General features: G+C 35.4%; 1 protein-coding gene across 2 annotated transcripts in view; it reads left to right on the top strand.

The window, feature by feature from the left end:
- Positions 1-463: 463 nt before the first annotated feature.
- The window catches only part of LOC311086011 (NACHT, LRR and PYD domains-containing protein 1 homolog), a 114,184-nt gene continuing 94,733 nt past the window's right edge, over positions 464-19,914 (top strand). The window contains exons 1-10 of one of the 2 annotated variants that reach the window (XM_084118636.1): positions 464-517; positions 4,566-4,627; positions 5,545-5,667; positions 11,154-12,819; positions 13,288-13,368; positions 13,487-13,564; positions 13,669-13,773; positions 15,509-15,661; positions 15,884-15,961; positions 16,042-16,130. In XM_084118636.1, coding sequence (XP_083974762.1) covers positions 4,591-4,627; positions 5,545-5,667; positions 11,154-12,819; positions 13,288-13,368; positions 13,487-13,564; positions 13,669-13,773; positions 15,509-15,661; positions 15,884-15,961; positions 16,042-16,130 — 2,410 coding nt within the window. In that variant the 5' untranslated portion in view covers positions 464-517; positions 4,566-4,590. The remainder of the gene's footprint in view (positions 518-4,565; positions 4,628-5,544; positions 5,668-11,153; positions 12,820-13,287; positions 13,369-13,486; positions 13,565-13,668; positions 13,774-15,508; positions 15,662-15,883; positions 15,962-16,041; positions 16,131-19,914) is intronic. The other variant, XM_084118637.1, reaches the window with a different exon arrangement.

Here is a 19,914-nt window from a genome sequence, read left to right as displayed (position 1 = left end):
TCAGATGAGCCCAGAAATTGAACGCAACGCGTTTAATTACACGTTAAGCGTTTTCTTATAACGGTATTCTATGGGAGAAAAATGCTTTGTAATGCGCGTGTAATTAAACGCGTTGCGTTCAATTTCTGGGCTCATCTGATTTTTTATACATAGTATGGTTTATTAATATGATGTATACTGAGTTTGGTCTTTTAATATCACTGTCTTAGTACAGTAAGCCACGTTAAGCGTTTTTCACGTTAAGCGTTTTAGAATGTCCCTGACAGGGGCCGTTTCTCAGTATGCGTTCTTGTCTGAACTTGTGTTCTTGTGGACTTGTGAAACGTCATCAGTCGCTGCCCAAGTACTGTTCCAATACACAAGTTTGCATTTTGGCAAGAACGGTTAAAAATCTCGGAAGTGTTCTTGACACGCCCATTTTACCGAGGATGCATCGGTTGGTAACTTGTGTGAACTTGACGGCAGAAATACGCCAGCATTCATTTCGAGGAAGGAGAGGGCGAGGCAGGTCAATACAGTAAGTCGTTCTTCTACAATTTCGTACGCTATTTCATCACTAAATTCACTTCTGAGAACATTTGATGCGAGAAATCAGCTGTGTAGATTTCAAATTATTGGCAGTTTTACGAAAATTTATGGCGAATCGAAAATGTGCTCAAACGTTTTCGGAAGTGAGAATCTCCATAAGCGTTGCTTTATTGTTATGAATATACATTACATTGTAGTGTACAGTTGTAGAGTAAACCCTTGAGCTGAGGGTAGGCTTGGGCGATAAAGCCTGGCTGTTATCGTCAATAATTCTCGTTATGTTTGGGTACTGCAGACGGTGTCTGTGCGGGGATATTATTGCGCAATACCAGCAAGAACACATCGTCTCAAACTGTCAGCAGCTTTCTGCTCGTCACCTTGTAAGTTCATTCTTCCAAGAACAACTAGCAAGAGCGTTCTCCCCAAGAACACAAGTCCGTTCTTTGCATTCTTGGTTTTGAGAAACACCCTCCTTTTGTTAACGCACTTTTTTGCTAAACTATCTGCCATTACATTCCTCCTTATCCCTACATGTCCTGGAACCCAAAACAATTTGACCTGCCTTGATTTACTATTCTTGTTACTGACTGGAGTACTTCAAACTGAATATCTTGATGACTTTTTGAATAGAATGCCTGTAGGCTTGCTAAAACTGTTGATGAATCTGACCATACCAAAAGTTTGTCATGTCCCGTCTTTTCTAGCCATTGTAATGCAATTAACATGCTAGCATTTCCAGCATTTCTTCTATTGATTCCTATTCCTTTATCTGGTATCATCATCCCCAATTCTTTTGCTTCTGTCTCTGGATTCTCACCATCTGTAGCCTATAAATCTCAATATACATTCATTATATTTTTCCATTACCCGATTATTGAACACTCTTTCTAAATTAGTATCCTCCTGTGCCTTCCTTTTTTCCTGTAATACAGACCAGTCTACCTCAGGCTAAAATATCTTCCATGGAGCAATCTTTGGATAAACTAGCATGGGATTTATCCTCAAATGAAACACTTAAATCTTTAACATAAAATTTCCAATCCGTCCAAAATTTTACATTTTTTTGTTAACGCTTTAGATCTTTTTTAACAAAAGTGCACTGAAAACTAAAACTATTGCAACTTTTGCTTAAATATTGAGGAAAGATACTCTTGTTTCATGTAGTGATGCTTTTTACCCTCTTGTTCCATGTAGTTACAAGGTAAGTACAATAAAAATACATACACAATCTTATATCACTGACTCGGAAACCTTTATCCGAAAAACAACTTAATTCAAAACAGATTTACAACACTTCTTTTTTTGTTTAAACTGCTTTTTTTTTTAAATCAACAATTCATTTCAAATGCTTAAGTCTTGACAGAAAGTAGCATGAATTACAATATTTTAAACTTTTTAAACTGTAGACTATCGCTTCAGACCAGCTGTAATAAGCTGTTTTTCAAATAAGGCAAGGCAAGGCAAGGCAAGGCAAGTTTATTTATATAGCACATTTCATACACAATGGCAATTCAAAGTGCTTTACATAGAAGAAATTAAAATAAGAAAAAGAAATAAGAATAATGGCAATTCAAAGTGCTTTACATAGAAGAAATTAAAATAATAAAAAGAAATAAGAATAATTAAAACAGTTTAGAAAAATAAAATACAGTACAGTAAAAACAGTCGGATGAACAGCGGCACAGTGCTCATTCATTAAATGCATAGCTAAACAGAAGTGTTTTGAGTCTCGATTTGAAAGTGACTATTGTAGGAGCACATCTGATCTCCTCTGGAAGCTGGTTCCAGCTGCGGCTGGCATAATAGCTAAAAGCAGACTCGCCATGCTTAGAGTGAACCCTTGGTATTTCTAGCTGATATGATCCTAATGATCTGAGTGATCTGTTGGGTTTATATTCAGTGAGCATATCTGCAATATATTGAGGTCCTAGGCCATTGAATGATTTATATACCAGTAATAATACTTTAAAATCAATCCTAAATTTAACTGGGAGCCAGTGTAAAGACCTGAGGACTGGTGTGATATGTTCATATTTTCTGGTTCTGCTCAGAATCCTGGCGGCAGCGTTCTGTATGAGCTGCAACTGTCTTATGGTCTTTTTGGGAAGGCCAGTCCATTACAATAATCCACCCTGCTGGTGATGAAAGCATGCAGTTTCTCTAAGTCTTGTCTGGAAACAAAGCATCTAATTCTTGCAATATTTTTCAGATGATAGTATGCTGATTTAGTTATTGCTTTGACATGACTACTGAAACTAAGGTCTGACTCTAGTGTCACACCAAGATTCCTGACTTGATGTTTAGTTGTTTGACCCCTAGAGTGAAGGTATGCGTTCACCTTGAGAACTTCATCTTTGTTTCCAAATGCAATGACTTCAGTTTTGTCTTTGTTTAACTGAAGAAAGTTTTGACACATCCAACTGTTGACTTCATCAATGCATTGGCACAGGGAGTCAATGGGGCTGTAATCGTTAGGCGATAGGGCTAAGTAGATCTGTGTGTCGTCTGCATAGCTGTGGTAAGCAATTTGGTTCTTTCTCATTATTTGGCTCATTGGGAGCATATACAGGTTGAACAGGAGTGGCACAAGAATTGAGCCTTGAGGGACTCCGCATGTCATGGATGTCCACTCAGACTTATGGTCTCCTATACTTACATAATAACCTCTCCCATCTAAGTATGACCTGAACCATTTTAGGACTATCCCAGAAAGCCCCACCCAGTTTTCCAGCCTGTCAAGAAGTATGTTATGATCGACAGTGTCAAATGCAGCACTGAGGTCGAGTAGTACCAGCACTGATAATTTGCCTGAATCAGTATTTAAGCGAATATCGTTTATTATCTTTATGAGCGCTGTCTCTGTGCTGTGGTGCGGTCGGAAACCAGATTGAAAACTGTCAAAGTATCCATTCGAGCATAAGAATTTGTTCAGCTGATTGAAGACAACTTTTTCAATGATCTTGCCTATGAAAGGAAGATTTGAGATCGGCCTATAGTTGCTTAATATGGTCTTATCCAGATTGCTCTTTTTCAGGAGGGGCTTGACAACTGCAGTTTTCAGGGAGTTTGGAAAACTCCCAGAGAGAAGTGAGGCATTTACCACTTCTAGAAGATCTGCTTCTAAACTGTTTAACACACTTTTGAAAAAAGATGTGGGAAGTGTGTCAAGAACGCAGGTTGATGTTTTAAGGTGCTGTACGGTTTCTTCCAAAATTTTGCCATCAATTTCTTTGAAATCAGACAAAGTTACTACTTTCTCAGGTGGTCTGATCTGTCTGACCCCAGCGCAACTCAAGGATGTGCTGATCACCTTTCTGATATTATTGATTTTCTCAGAGAAGAAAGAAGCAAACTCACTGCACTTGTTGTCTAAGAGCATTTCACTGGGAATCTGGCTTGGGGGGTTTGTCAGTCTCTCTACAGTAGCAAAAAGAGTGCGTGTGTTGTTTATAATAAAGGTTTCCGAGTATAATAACCTTAATAACCTTTATTTTTGCATGATGCTGAGTGATCATGATTTCATGATTTTTGCATGACCGGTAGGTGTCAGTATAAATAAGTGTAATATTGGCCATTGCAAGAAAAACCAAAATATACGACAGTTGTTCAAAACAAGTAATCAAAGTCTGATATTGATCTAAATAAATATAGATATGCCTATAATTTAATATGTGGTTACTGGTTCTCATCTATGGCTTAAATATTTAAAAAATAATTTTATGGATATATAATAAGAAGTAAAACATTATATATATATATATATATATATATATATATATATATATATATATATATATATATATATATATATTATTAATATTATTATTATTTATTTTTTTATATATATATTTTTTTTTACTGTGTGAACATGCATTATTTTCTGGAGATGCCTGAATATTCTGTTAAAGTATTTGACTTACTGTAGGCCCATTATAATATACATCTATGAGAGCTGCATCTACTTCAATATGTTCTGATAATGGTATATAACTGTCTTAATTTATTTTCTTAATATTTCTCTTGTGGCCCATATGCAGTGAAAAAATCAGTTGTGTTCCAGAGATGGATGAATATCTTGTGGATTTGGAACAATATCAGGGTGAGTAAATTATGACAGTTTTCATTTTTGGGTGAACTATCCCTTTATGTATTGCCTTTAATACTGTAATAAAGTCATAGTCAAAGAGCGGTCCACAGAAAGATTTTACTGCTAATGTTGTGCTGCCTGATGTTACCACAAATATTGAAATATAGATTTCTAAAAGTGAGACTCCCCTAGGAATTGACAGGAATGTGTAGTTAAATATCCTACAGAGTTATATAACTCATATATTAGCATCGAAGTACTTGGATAAAAGTTTAAAGTTCAAATATGAACACTGATGTCTATGATAGCGAAACTTGGTAACGCATTTATCGATGACATTGTTTCGCCACTAGATGGCGACAAGTGAATGTTAAAAATGTATTTGTTATTGAATAATTTATTCAAGAGAATGTAGTACTGTATAATGCTTCTGAAATAAATGTCAGAAAGATGTGATGATTTGTTTTTGTAAATATGACTCACATCATGTACAGTCTGTATAAGTGTATGATTTAACTTTTCCCCATGATCTAGTGTTTAAAAAATCGCAATATATTGCAATATCGAATCTCAATACTTGTAGAATCGCAATTCCTAAAAAAAAATCGCAATACATATCATATTGGCACCCAAGTATTGTGATTGTATCGAATCGGGAGATAGGTGTATCATTAAGTTGCTAGAAGGGATGGTTTCTTAGATAAATTTTTTTCTCTACCAGTCTGTGGTCTTTACCCATAAACGTTCCCTGCTCTAAGAAATTGTAAAAACAAAACAAACAAAAAAAACAATTTTTTTCCCAAATTCAGTGGCCTTTAAGAAGAGACCTAAAAATACATATTATCAGGTGTCTTTTTCCTATTCGAGCAAATTGTATTGTGTGACATTATTCCAGCTGACATGAGCTCTAACAAATTCTTTTCATGCAGGGCCAGACACAAAGGTGAAACCGGAGTTATCTTCTGTAAGTGATGACGAATTTAGGCATATTAATAAGGGCAGATTATCATCATTTTTTGAGCATGAATTTCATGAAATCCCCACACTTCAAGGTAGGCTCATATTTTACTTTTTCAAATGAGAACTCTTCTTTTATTGCTGATGAACATTGTAATTTGCTGCTGTGTTTGTGTCTGCACTAAGGAACTCAGTGTCCTAAAAGGACATCGGATTATGAGGTCTCTACCAGAATAATAAGCATTAGGCACTAAATTATTTCTACTAAATCAGGGGTGTCATTTATGCTGTAATGTTTTCTATCCTATAATGTATTTTTTAAATATACTATATATATATATATATATATATATATATATATATATACACACACACACACACATATGTTATAGCAAGCTCCATCTTAGCAAGCACAGACCATTTTTTAGTTTAATCAGTATTTCTTTTTATTAGATAATTAGCATTCACAGTGATTAAAGATTATTAAATGAAAATATTGAAAAATTATTGCACAACCACCAAATAGTTGGCGATATGCACTATATATGTAAATCAGCATTAAACAAAAGAAGAAAGTGGTGATTTGTCGCTCTCTTGAGAATGTCTTGTGTGTTAACAGTGAACATACTCTAGGTTGCGGGGTGGGTTTGGGGGGGGTTCTCCTTGTGCCCTTCCATCATCCCCAGGATAATTTTTTATTTAAAAAATATATCAACACGAAATTAATTACATATGCAAATGACTAGAGACAGTATTTTTCTAGCGTGCCTCCCTTTTACAGTTCTCCCTCACAGACACTCAGCACATTAGCTTCTAATGAATTCACGCCGTGCTGGAATTGCCATAATAACAAGATTCCAACTTGTAGAAAGCATTCATGTCCTCATCCACATCCTTTTTCTGAGCAGTTTTCCAAGGCTTTTGCACACCTCATCTGATCGCTTCTCAAGAAGTCGGCATCTGAAAACACTGAGAAGATGACCACTCCTTCATAATTGCGCTCTAGTCTCCATTTAAACACGCTCACATCATTGTTACATTCCTACATGGAAAACTTGGAATGTTAAAATTGTGATTTCCAGGCCATGAAAAATTAAAAACTCTTTCTTGCAAGACAAAGTAAGTATTAAAAAAGCAAACAAATGCAAAAGAAAATAAGTTGATAGAAAACAAAAAACCTATGAATCATAATTCGAATCAAGCGTGCCGTGACCAACTAACACTACAAAATAATGCTGTTTTCGAAATGCCCCCTAATGAATCAATATCATAATGTGATGTTGATTCAACACTGCCAGATTATCACTATGTTTTTGTAACGACTCAAACAGGAGGACGCAATAATGCAAGTAAAACTCTTTATTGGAAGTTTAACAGATAAGTCAGATGTAAACAGACACACACGAAACACATAGGCAGTAGAGTGGCGCAGGGACCTTGATGGGCAACACTATGGAGCGAATTATGTGCCATAATTATAACAAACAAATCCAGCATTTTGCAAACAAACTCAATCTACTTCGCAAAGGAAAACTCCACTCGCAAACAAACTCGATCCGCTTTGCAAAGGAAAACTCGACTCGCAAACAAACAGAAAGCAATGTGCAAGCACAAAGGTCAGTTTGAGTGAAAATGCAGTGGAGTTACAAATATGTATTGTGCTTTACAAATATAAATAAATGAGCCAAGATAATACTTCACAAATATATACAAACCATCCTTCAAATTGCATGTAACCTTTGAACAAATACCAAATCTAGTGCATACAAATGCATATCTGTCTGTTATGATTGTGTGACACTTCGCTTTTTATGAGATCTCTCGGCTCGATTTTCTCACAAATGTATCCAGGCAGATTTTCTCACAAATGCGTCCAGGCAGATTTTCTCACAAATGCAGTTGAGCAACTTCCTCTTCTAAAACAGTAGATGGCGCTAAACTAGAGGCTAATTTAGCGCTAGTCTCCCGGAGAAGCACTGATTTGAAACTTGCCTTTGCCTACAGTTGAGGAAAATGACCGGGTGTGTTTCTGTCTTATTTGATCTATAATTAACCTTTTTGAGGTTTTCTCTTGCAAAATGTTTATTGCCTATCTAGACAGAAATCCACATTAGCACTTAGTAGCACTTCATTCTCTCTAGGATCGGGGAATCTAAGCTGAAAGCTCTGCCATCTTGTTGCTTTTTGTCATTTTTTTCTGCATCGGACTCATGCGAAATTACTAAATTAGTGATTATGTCTACACTTGAACAAATCTATTTCTTTCGTTCTCCATAAATGAATGAGAACATTTCATTTAATTGAAAGGAGGGTCCCAGTCCCACTTATTTATTTATTTAGTTGGAATTCAGTCAGCTTTACTGTTAATGTAATAAAATAATTAATGAACAAAACAAACAATATACAATTGTTTCTTAACATGCCTGTGACGTACAGTACCAGTCAAAAGTTTGGAAACACTAGGGGAGAGGCGGGACGATTGAAACGCGGGACGGATGAAACACTGAGATTTCCTTGAAAACCACTCACGTCATGTACGTCAAATTTCGTCAGCACGTACAGCACGCAATGCCTACCATACCCGCGAAAACATTTCTTCTTTACGTCGTGCCGTTTTGGAGTTAAAGCCGCAAAGCTGTTTTTGAGTGCTGTAAGTGAATTCTTTCGTGCGGTACTTTTTTTTGACTGACAAGTTGGATTTATTGTTTCATGTGCAATTGTAATGATAATACGGCAGGTGTATTAGTACTGCAACACACCCTTAAGTGTGCAATATCAGAGTTTTTTAGTTTAAGGGCAAAAGAGGTTTAAATGACAGGATGCGCTGTCGGGACGGTTGAAACAGTGTTTAAACCGTCCCGACAGCGCGTCCTGCACGTTAAACCTGGTCATAGCCTTAATAGATTCATATACTGTTTCTAGACTTGTGTTTCTTTTAATGCAAATTAATTTTCAATTAAAAAACACATGCTATCTCTGTAATAATCATCAATTGTCCAATCTTCAATCTTCAATAAATTTAATTTATGGTCTTCTGGTTGATCTCGTTTTCTTCATAATAAAAGGCTATTCAACTTGCAAACACTCAATATGACTCAAGGAAGAAATGTAAGGAAATTAATTGTAAACGGATTTGTTTATCTTCGTCAAAATAGCCTATTAGAAAGATTACAAAATGCGCATAGGCTTATCGCCGATTATTTATTGGGCGACAGAACAAAAATGGTTAATATGAACCTTTAAATTAAAATAAATTACAAAATATGTTTGTAACAATATGTACATAAGTTACTTGTCAGATATTGTTCACAAAAATAAGCATTAGATGAATAGTTGCCGTTTAAACTGTTATGTTTCATCCGTCCCACCCCTGTGTTTCAACCGTCCCGCACAGGCGGGACGATTGAAACAAAGCACAACTCCCGTTCAAAGTCAAATTTTACTTAAATCATTCTATATTTGTACCGAATAACACATGATACTAAGAGAACACATATGTGAGATGTTAATCACAAAAAAATAAAAAAAATCTATCTGTAACCTTATCTTAGAAAACGACATTTATCTGAAAAGTGTTTCAACTGTCCCGGCTCTCCCCTACTATTTTTAATGCTTTTGCAAGAATGCTCATCAGGCCTGCAGTTAAAAAAACAAACAAAAAAAAACAAAAAAACAGTAATATTATGAAATATTATTACAATTTAAAATAATGGTTCTCTTTTTTAATATACTTTAAAATGTAATTTTGAAAAAAATGACAAAAAGCAACAAGATGGCAGAGCTTTCAGCTTAGATTCCCCGATCCTAGAGAGAATGAAGTGCTACTAAGTGCTAATGTGGATTTCTGTCTAGATAGGCAATAAACATTTTGCAAGAGAAAACCTCAAAAAGGTTAATTATAGATCAAATAAGACAGAAACACACCCGTTCACCGGTCATTTTCCTCAGCTGTAGGCAAAGGCAAGTTTCAAATAAGTGCTTCTCCGGGAGACTAGCGCTAAATTAGCCTCTAGTTTAGCGCCATCTACTGTTTTAGAAGAGGAAGTTGCTCAACTGCATTTGTGAGAAAATCTGCCTGGACGCATTTGTGAGAAAATCGAGCCGAGAGATCTCATAAAAAGCGAAGCGTCACACAATCATAACAGACAGATATGCATTTGTATGCACTAGATTTGGTATTTGTTCAAAGGTTATGCAATTTGAAGGATGGTTTGTATATATTTGTGAAGTATTATCTTGGCTCATTTATTTATATTTGTAAAACACAATACATATTTGTAACTCCACTGCATTTTCACTCAAACTGACCTTTGTGCTTGCACATTGCTTTCTGTTTGTTTGCGAGTCGAGTTTTCCTTTGCAAAGCGGATCGAGTTTGTTTGCGAGTGGAGTTTTCCTTTGCGAAGTAGATTGAGTTTGTTTGCAAAATGCTGGATTTGTTTGTTAAATTATGGCACATAATTCGCTCCATACAACACGGGTGAAGATGATGGTGATGCTGAAAGATGTCCGTGACGTAGCAAGGTGATTAATCCAGACGGAGAACGAAGCATACGAAGTACAATCCAACAGGAACACACCGACGCCAGACGGAAACAGGAATGGGAAATGAACACAGGAATACTCCACAACGATCTGACAAAGACAAGATAATACTGTGAATTTAAGTAGGCGCGTTAATCCGCTGCAGCTGTCGCCGCAGATCAGCGGTAGTGATCAGTGACCACGCCCACACGCACACACACAGCAATCACACGAGACGAGAAAGAGAGTAAATTCATGAACTGTGACAGTTTTATTGACTGCCAACTAATTAAAACAATGAATAATGATCTCTGTATTAATTATCTTGAGCCTGCTGAAATGTTCCTATAAATATATTTTCTTTCTGAAAATCAAAAGTCCTTCTTAGTTCACCAAGGTCCCATTGTAACAAATGCATAATAGGAAATTCCTATAAGGGTGGAATATCAGTCAGTGAAGTCTGCTCCTGTAAATGATGAGGAATTTCCTATTATGCATGGACAATCTTTATTTATTAATTAAATAAATAAATAATTTGTGCACGACTGTTTTCAACATTGATAATAATCATAAATGTTAATTGAGCATCAAATCATCATATTATTTCCACTGAATTCAGCTTTAATCACAGAAATAAATATTTTATTGTATTATTTTAAATTGTAATAATATATATTATTTTGTATCAAATCAATGCAGGCTTGGTGAGCAGAAGATACTGAATAATTTTTGCTAATTTTAGCATTGAATAAATGGCAGTGCAGAAGATACTTTTGAACTTATGAACAGTACATCCAACAGAATGATTCTAGCTTTATTTACCAAGGTAGTATTTACCTAAAAATAACTGGATGATTGTTTGTTCTACGTTATTGACAGCATTATTTAGAGATTAGAGAATCTCATTAAAACACAACATTTTAGAGTTTTTGGTTTATTGTTAATAATTGTATCTTAATGGTTTTATAATATTTTTGAAAAACAGTAGTTAGAATGCAATAGTAAGTGGTTTGAGTGTTACTGTATTTGCTCTTACATTTTGTTTGTTAATCAACAGGTTTTCCTTCAGAATCTCAGGAGATTGTACATCAATATAAGCTGTCACTCATACAGAAGTATGAGAATGAGTGGAGCTTCCTATTTGGTGAAAAAGAGTCATTTCCTACCCTCTATACTGAACCAGTGATCATTCAGAAAAATGAAAATAACATCTTTAAGATCATCAGTACGGACAAGCTTTTGAGTTGTTTGCGGGTTATGGATGGTAGTTTCCAGTTCCATTATCCAGTGAGTGTCATTCTCCAAGGCGACTCTGGCAGTGGCAAATCCTTCATAGCACAGAAGATCATGTTGGACTGGGCATCTGAAAGGTTATACTCTGGACGTTTTGGTCTAGTTTTCTATCTGAGGTGTGAAGAGCTGATATGTATTTCTGAGGAGATGAACTTAATTGAGCTCTTGAGTTACAGCTGCAGTTTAACATCTGATCAGATCTCACAGATGTTACAGCAGTCATCAGAGAAGGTGCTTTTTATCATTGATGGATTTGATGAGCTGAGACTCACACAGGACATTTATGACATGTCAGCAAACACTGATCCGCTTCAGAAAGCCCCACCTGAGGTCATTCTTTGTGGCCTAATGAGAAGGTACCTCATCCCTGAGTCCACACTGCTGGTCACCACCAGAACTAAGAACACTGTGAACAAGATGCTGAAAGGACCACAGCGTTTCTCTGAGATCATGGGCTTTTCTGCAAGTCAGGTGGACGGGTACTTCCGGAAGTTCTTCAGGAAAGAGTTTGACTGTGTGAGAGCAAATGAAACTCTCTTCAATGCCTTTTCCAAACCTGTTATCTGCTGGATCATCAGTGAGATGTGCAGAGTTGGTGCAAATGTAACAAGTGGACTGGAAACCACCACCTCCATCTACGCTGACTTTGTGTCCACTCTACTGGAGCATCACTGCCAGGGTTTGAGTCAGTCCGTCCCGACCCTGCTGAGGAGTCTGGGTCAGCTGGCAGAGAGAGGGATGCTGGAACATCAGATCTTGCTTGATGAGAAAAGTGTTTATGAAACGGTTTCAGACTCTGATGGCAATCCATTCCTGTGCAAGTTCCTCATTAAGAGAAGAATCCACCAGGAGATGATGTTCAAATTTATGCATCTCAGCTTTCAGGAATTCTTCACTGCTCTGTACTATGTCCTTCTGGATGAAGAAGAGTCCCAGAGGAAAGTGAGAGAGCTGCTTCACACTGTAGAGAGAGGATGGGCTCTGTCCTGTTGGTCTGATAGAGACTTTTCAATGACAGATGTAGAAGTTAGACATTCAGAGTGGCTGCAGCCTGTGATTCTGTTCCTCTGTGGTCTCTGTAAGAAAGAATGGATCCCTTCGTTCTTTGAAAAGCACAACATGGCCGTCTCTGTCAACACAGAATCACAGATTAAAGAATGGCTCAATCAGTGCTCACAGAGATATCAAAATGAACACATGCTGTTCATTCTCCATTGTCTCTATGAGCTCCATGAGAAAAGCTTTGTTGGGAAAGTTTTGGAAGGTTTAATTTTGATAGATCTGTCAAATATTCCACTGAAAAGGACAGACTGTTGGGTGTTGAAATACTGTTTACAGTGCTGTGAACACATCAGAAACCTGAAACTCCATGTAACATCTGATGATCTGAAGATGCTTCAGCCTGAACTGTACCGCTGTAAAGAGCTGTGGTGAGCGAAACTTTGACACGTCATCAACACATGGCATTTTACAGCATTTACATTTTATTTACAGCAATTTCAAAACATTCACTTCTCTTGGAGCTCTAAATGTAAATTTGATCTGTTTCAATACGTATGCAATATCACACAAGCAATAGTGCTGTAGTGCTGAATATGAGCAGAGCTGTGATTCAGCCTCGAGTGTAATCTGATATTCAGTATTACAGCAGTCATTATTGTGTGATATTGTTTTGATTTTTACCACACACTGCTTACTCCACAGTCACTGAGAATCACTTTTCTGAACCAGACCGGAGAGAAAATGCTGAGTCAAAAAATTCTAAAATGTAAAAAAAATATTCTCTAGGCAAATTTGTTGTCGCTGTTTAAAAATGCTCCCATACTTTTGTCTGAAACACTGCAATCACACACAAGCCAGATCAAAATCTGATATACTGTCTTTTTTTACTTTCAAAGGTTGATGACGGATCACATTTCGGACGATGTTGTTGGTTTGATCTCAGCTGCTGGTAAAGGGAAGATTCTGCATAAACTCAAGTAATGTATAATTAATTTTAGAATAAAATTTTACTCATTGCCATATTCAGTTATTCTGTATATTTAATCAAGTTTATGTAATATCTAATAATGAAATACACTCATTAAATTTTGCCAGTATACAGAAGCCTGAAACCCATGAAAGTGGATTTTTCCCAGAGATACACACTGTGTCAGTCAGAGATGAAGATATCACGTATGAAACTCTCTTCACTTTTCACATACAAAATTGCAGTCTCATCCTACCACCTGATGATTATTATAAACCTATACTGATGTTTATATCTGTGAATGCTTCAGGTTATCTTTTAGCAGTTCAGTGATCACATCATTGACTCTAACCTGTCCAAGCTCAGTGGTTTCCACCATCAACTCTGTTGTACAGTTGTACAGTTATCGACATTTGTGAGTGGAAGCTTCATTCTTTCTTTTTCAGATATACCCCATTAAGAATGGCTGCCATTTACTATCAAAAATATATTTAAATGATTAGTACACCCAGAAATTATTATTTACTCACCCTTGTGTTGTTGCAAAGCTATAAGACTTTCATTCGACATATTTGTGTTTCAGAGGTAAATGAAAGTCTTATGGGTTTGCAGTGAAATGAGGGTGAGTAAATCAGGGTTCCCGCGGGGTCTTAAAAAGCCTTAAAAGCATTGAATTTATTAATTTGGAAATAATACCTTAAAAAGTCTTTAAAAAGTCTTAAATTTTGATGTCTGGGTCTTAAAAATTGTGCTGTATGTAACTTCTCCGTATTGTATTTTTCCTCAAAAGTTTCATTTGTCAACCACGATTATTTTTATTAAATAACGTAGTATATATAAAGAGTGGCGGAACCAATAATTGAGAATGCAACGCAGCCCCGGGTCACAGTGCACAGTACTGTGAACACGTGATGCCTTCAACACAGCACACAAAGCGGAGCTCGCTCGCGTGCTACCAGTAGCCCGGGGCTTGATATGAGGTCGCTCGCCAACAGGCAGTTCACATACCGCGTCTTTTTGCGTGCTCAAGTTTATTAAAATGTGGGCATGCGGCAAGCGCTATTGAAACAACGCGCAATTTTTTTCCACCCGCTTGTTGCTGTGGAGAGTGCGTTGTATGGTTGCTTAGCAACGACGCCACAGGAAAATCAGACCAAATGTTATTAATAATATTAGATAAGCGGATGTGCATTGTAAATGTCAGTAATTAATCTTTTTTGACTCATTCTTTTTATAAAAAAAATATTTAAAGGCTGAAATATGTGAGGTTTATCTTTTTATAAAACCATTTTTGTAAAAACTTTATTTGAACTTGTACATATTAGTAGATAACATGTTGCAAGACACTCCTTTAAAATCTGGCCATCATTTTTAATAGTATTTTGATGTTTATGTAAACAAAACTTGCATATTGATAATTTTATGTTATTTGCGGGGTTTCGACAAACTCAGTAAATTGATTTCATAATAATCGTGAAAATAAATGTTCATGCCATTTCATCTCTAGTTATGATCAACTAAAATCAGCTATAATTATGTGTTTTTAGAGTATAATATGCAAACTAAAATTTTCTAAAATAATCTCTGAGCCTGTTCAATCTCTATTAGGCTATTAATATGCTGCTTCGTAATGTAAATAAATATGAGATGAAATATATTCTATTAGATGGCAAGTTTGTTTTAGCCTATTTTCATTTTAGGCCTAAGTTTTTGGGCATTTGGCATGTTGTTGTGTGTGGAAAGTTACTAATGTGATTGCTTTGTCTGTAAATTAAATTAATGCTTTTTCAATTACTGAATTCATTGAAATAAAAATATTTTTTTCAGAATTCTTTTAATTATAATTTTTTTTGGTTATGCGCCGTGTAGGTCTTAAATTTCAATCTATTTGGTCTTAAAATGTCTTAAAAAGGTCTTAAATTTGACTTACTGAAACCTGTAGGAACCCTGGTAAATGATGAGAGAATTTTCATTTTTGAGTAAACTATCCTGTTAAAGATCTTACATCATGATCAGTTGGTAGATTTATTAGATGTATTAATTTATTTTTTAGTTTGATTCATAAAAAATAAAAGCATGTATATCTAGGCTTTGAGCCTGAGAACCAGCATGTCACATTTACTACTTCATCTGGGTTTTGTGTTGTTTAGCGTTTTTGTGGGAGAGGAAACTAGACTGTTGGTGTTCCTGAAATCACTGTCTGATCTGAAGAAAGTCTGTCTGGAGTTTTTCCATCTGAGTTACACATTTGCCCCTGAAATCCTGTCCTTCATTCAGGCCTGTCCCAGTCTGACTGAACTCAGGTAACTGCAGTATCTGAGCATTCACAAAGGTTTTATGTTGCTTGCTTATTACTATTGTGAAAATTACAAAAATATCTTAATAGTTTGTTTTCCTTTCAATTTCTCATACTAATTTTCATGATAACTAGATTTTCCCCAGCAGTCATTGAGCACAATAAACCAGAAGCGTTTATAGTTGAAGAATTAATTTCTAATTAATTTCATTTTTAAAATCTTTTTCAGGATAAATTCCAGAGATGGATTCATGTCAGAGAAATCCCTGAATGAATCATTGAAGAAGATTGATTGGATCCTGACTGTGTAAGAGTTAAACTTTTTTAGCCATTTCTTTCAGTTCATGCAGTCATCATGAGTGTCATCTACGCTGTTATTCTCCTTAGCTGGGGAAATTCAGTGTTGATCAAGCCAGATGAAAAGAGATTCACAGTGGAGAAGCTGAAGATGAAGAAAGAAAAGAGTGAGAGCAGAAGTAAGCAAATATATATTTTTTTATAATCAAGACTCCTGCCATAGAGCTTGATCTGTCCCTTCATTATGTACCTCATTATAACTCATAGCCACAAATGATGACAGATGCTTTTTTTTTTTTTGAATTTATTTGAGTCTGACTGAGTCTGCTCTGCTATAAGCAATTAAAATTTTAGTTCTTAATAAAGTTATTGGCCAAGTGGCGAGTAACTCAGTTTTATTTACCTTGATTTATTTTTTTCATTTTAATTAATTTATTTTATTTAACAAATCACATTTTCACTCTTAGATAGGTCTGACTGCAGAACCGCAGAACCATACGTCATAGCAGTGTGAGGACGACAGCGCCAGCCTAACAGTCTGATGCCGGAAGTGGGCGCGGCAAGGCATTGCGCTACTTCCGTGTTTTGGAACGTTTTAAAGTTTAAAACAACGTTATTATAAAGACTTCGTTTTAAACTATTTAATTGAAAAGATATAATTAAAATTGATTAACAATATTATAAATTGAACAAAGCTTAAACAGGGTTTCTGCAGGTTTCAGTAAGTCAAATTTAAGACCTTTTTAAGACATTTTAAGACCATAAAGATTGAAATTTAAGACCTACACGACGCATTTTCCAAGTTAGATAGATAGTTACCTCGGGATCATTAGAGTATCTATCTATCTATCCATCTATCTATCTTTCTATCAATCTATGATTATCTGGTGTGTGTGTGTGTGTGTGTGAGAGAGGTAGATATTTTTTTGATAGAAAATTGTACTTTTGCATATTACTGTAAAAACACAATTATTGTTGATTTTAGTTGATCATAGTTGATCATAGTTGATCATAACTAGAGAGGAAATGATGAGATGATTAAAGTGACCAAAATTATCACGGTTATCACAGAATCCTGTTCAAAAAGTACTAATACTACAGAATGAAGTCAATTCCACAAGTTTTATGTCGAAAAACAGCAAATAACAAACTGATTAGCATCAATATGCACTTTTTGTTTACGTAAACATTAAAATACCATTAAAAATGATGGCCAGATTTTAAGAGTGTCTTGCAACATGTTATCTACTAACATGTACAAGTTCAAATAAAGTTTTGACAAAAAAGGTTTTATACAAAGATAAACCTCATATTTCAGCCTTTAAATATTTTTTTATAAAAAGAATGAGTCAAAAATGATAAATTACTGACATTTACACAATAGCTTATATTTATTAGTAGTGTTTGGGTGCACCCCCATCCTTCATGTTGACTGAGCTTTCAATGTTGTTATGGAAAGGGGTGATTGGTTGGTTTCTGTCACATGACCGGCGGTGCGTTTGCGGCATTCTGAAAAGTTTAGATTTTTTTCATCTCGTTGCGCCTTGTAAAAAAATTAGCGCGTCGCTTCAATTATGAGCGTGCTTGCCGTGCGCCTACATTTGAACAAACTTGAGCGCGCAAAAGACGCGATATGTGAACTGTCTCTGGAGAGCTAGCTCATATCAAGCCACGAGCTACTGGAGCACGCGAGCGACGTGTTGGAGACCCCTGCTCTAGGGCTCCGCTTTGTAGGCTACAACTCGATACTTTTTTGCTACTTTGTAATAACTTTCTGCAGTCAGCGTTTCTGGAAATGAACGAGGGTAAACTCTTTTTTAGATCTGACTAAATGAAATTTAAGGCCTAGGATGAAAATCTGGCCGTTTTTAAGACTTTTTAAGGCCTTAAATTTAAAGTTCAGAATTTTTTACTTTTTAAGACCCCGCGGAAACCCTGTTAAAACAAAAAATAAATAATACAATGAAAACAAAGCTTGAGAGTTTGAACATTTTATTTAATTGAAAATAATTTTACATAGTCAACCAACATAAACCATACACAATAATATGATGGACTGAAAACACAAAAATTAGTTTTTTTCCTCTGAAACAAAAATAAATCACACACTGGCTGTTTTCTAATTAAATAAAAATACAAAATACTCCTGTAAAAATGATCTTGTCTGCTTCTGGTGTAAGCTACGTGGTAAATTCAACCAGAGTACGTCTTATTTTGTATTTAAGTTCCATTTCTTACTCAATGTCTTTTTAAAAGTATGGAGAAATTTAATGAGATTTAATGTCATGTCAGTTTTGTTCTTTATTAGAAGTTATCCATTACTCCAGTCTAACAGATTAAAGATATATGTATGTATATGTATATATATATATATATATATATATATATAATTTATATAGGCCTATATATATATATATATATATATATATATATATATATATATATAATACACACACACATTAATCCATTTTCTGATGTGTTATTGTTGAAATATGGTACCCAGAACATGCAACTTGATGTGCCTACAAAGCAAACTGGGGGTGTCCTTTCTTTATTGTTTCACAAGTTCTCAAAAAAACAAGCACGTAGAGGTATAGATCAGTTCATTCTTGAACGAAATCCTGCATTACAACATTTTCTGATGTGTTATTGCTGAAATATGGTAACCTGAATATGCCCTTCCATGCAACTGTATGTGCCGACTGAGTAATTAATGATTTCATGTTAAAAAAGGAGGCTGTACAGGGCTAGATAAACTTTCACTAAAGAGTATGCACACACAGCATATATGAATCTCTTTAATCAGCGGTTTCTGTGTCTGAAGGAGCCAGAAAGACGACAGTTTTGTAGAATATTTATCACCTCAAACCAGCGATATACCTAACCACTTCTTAAGCAAAAAAGAATAATTAAGACAATACTGCACTGCCATAATCATTTATTACAAATAAAACAAATATATTGAACATATAACACAATTAACAGTCACAATCTTTTATGAACAAACAAGTCAATAAATCAATTAATATGATTCTTGAATGTGTCCCGTCTTGTTGGTTTAAAAATACTGGATTCACAAAATGGGCAGTGAAAATTTCTGCAACATGTTGTGCATTGGTCCAAATGTGGTAGCGCTGACCCTCTCTGAATCGTTATGTGCATCTATAGGTGAAATAAAATACAATTAATGCAATTATCATGGTCAGAAAATTTAACAAATGCTGTAAAATACAACGCCAACAACTAAATAAATCACAAACCATGAATATGTAACCCAACAAAGTGATACTGTGATATTGTTAAATATTAACTTACAAAATACTTTGTTTCTAAATACTTCGTTAAAAAAAAACAGTTCAGTACAGAGCCGTTTTGTATAACCGTATAACGTTAAGTATGTTGCATCCATCAAAGATATAACTTCTTTTTACCTCTTTCTCTTTTCTTTGTTCTGCCGTGCGCTCCGCCGTAGTTAAACCTTTTACTGTCCTTGTTTTACTGTCTAACATGAACACCGCCCACTTCCGGCATCAGACTGCTACCCCGCCCACTTCTGGCATCAGACTGTTAGGCTGGCGCTGTCGTCCTCACACTGCTATGACGTATGGTTCTGCGGTTCTGCAGTCGGTTATTATTGCTCTTATTTGGTGCTTTGGGGGTATGATCATTTTAGGAGCCAGAAAACAGAATATAAGCTCAATATAATGTGTAGGTTTGAGTAACACATTTTAAAATGTTTTTTTCTTCTTTTTTTTTAATAAAACATACCCACATTCAAGCTAGAATAAAATGTTTTTTGTTTTTGTTTGTTTGTTTAAAAGCAGAGGCTCTGTTCCTTCTTTTGAAATATTGCATGTTCAGATATTCATCCAACAAAATATTCTGAGAATATGAGGAAATATGCTCCAGTATGTCTTCAGTTAGTGGTATAATTTGGATCATGAGTTGTCAGTTTATACAGTG

The sequence above is a fragment of the Abramis brama genome (genome assembly GCF_963993115.1).
Source record: "Abramis brama genome assembly, chromosome: 7".
Classification (NCBI taxonomy): domain Eukaryota; kingdom Metazoa; phylum Chordata; class Actinopteri; order Cypriniformes; family Leuciscidae; genus Abramis; species Abramis brama.
This window is presented reverse-complemented; position numbering and strand designations above follow the sequence as displayed.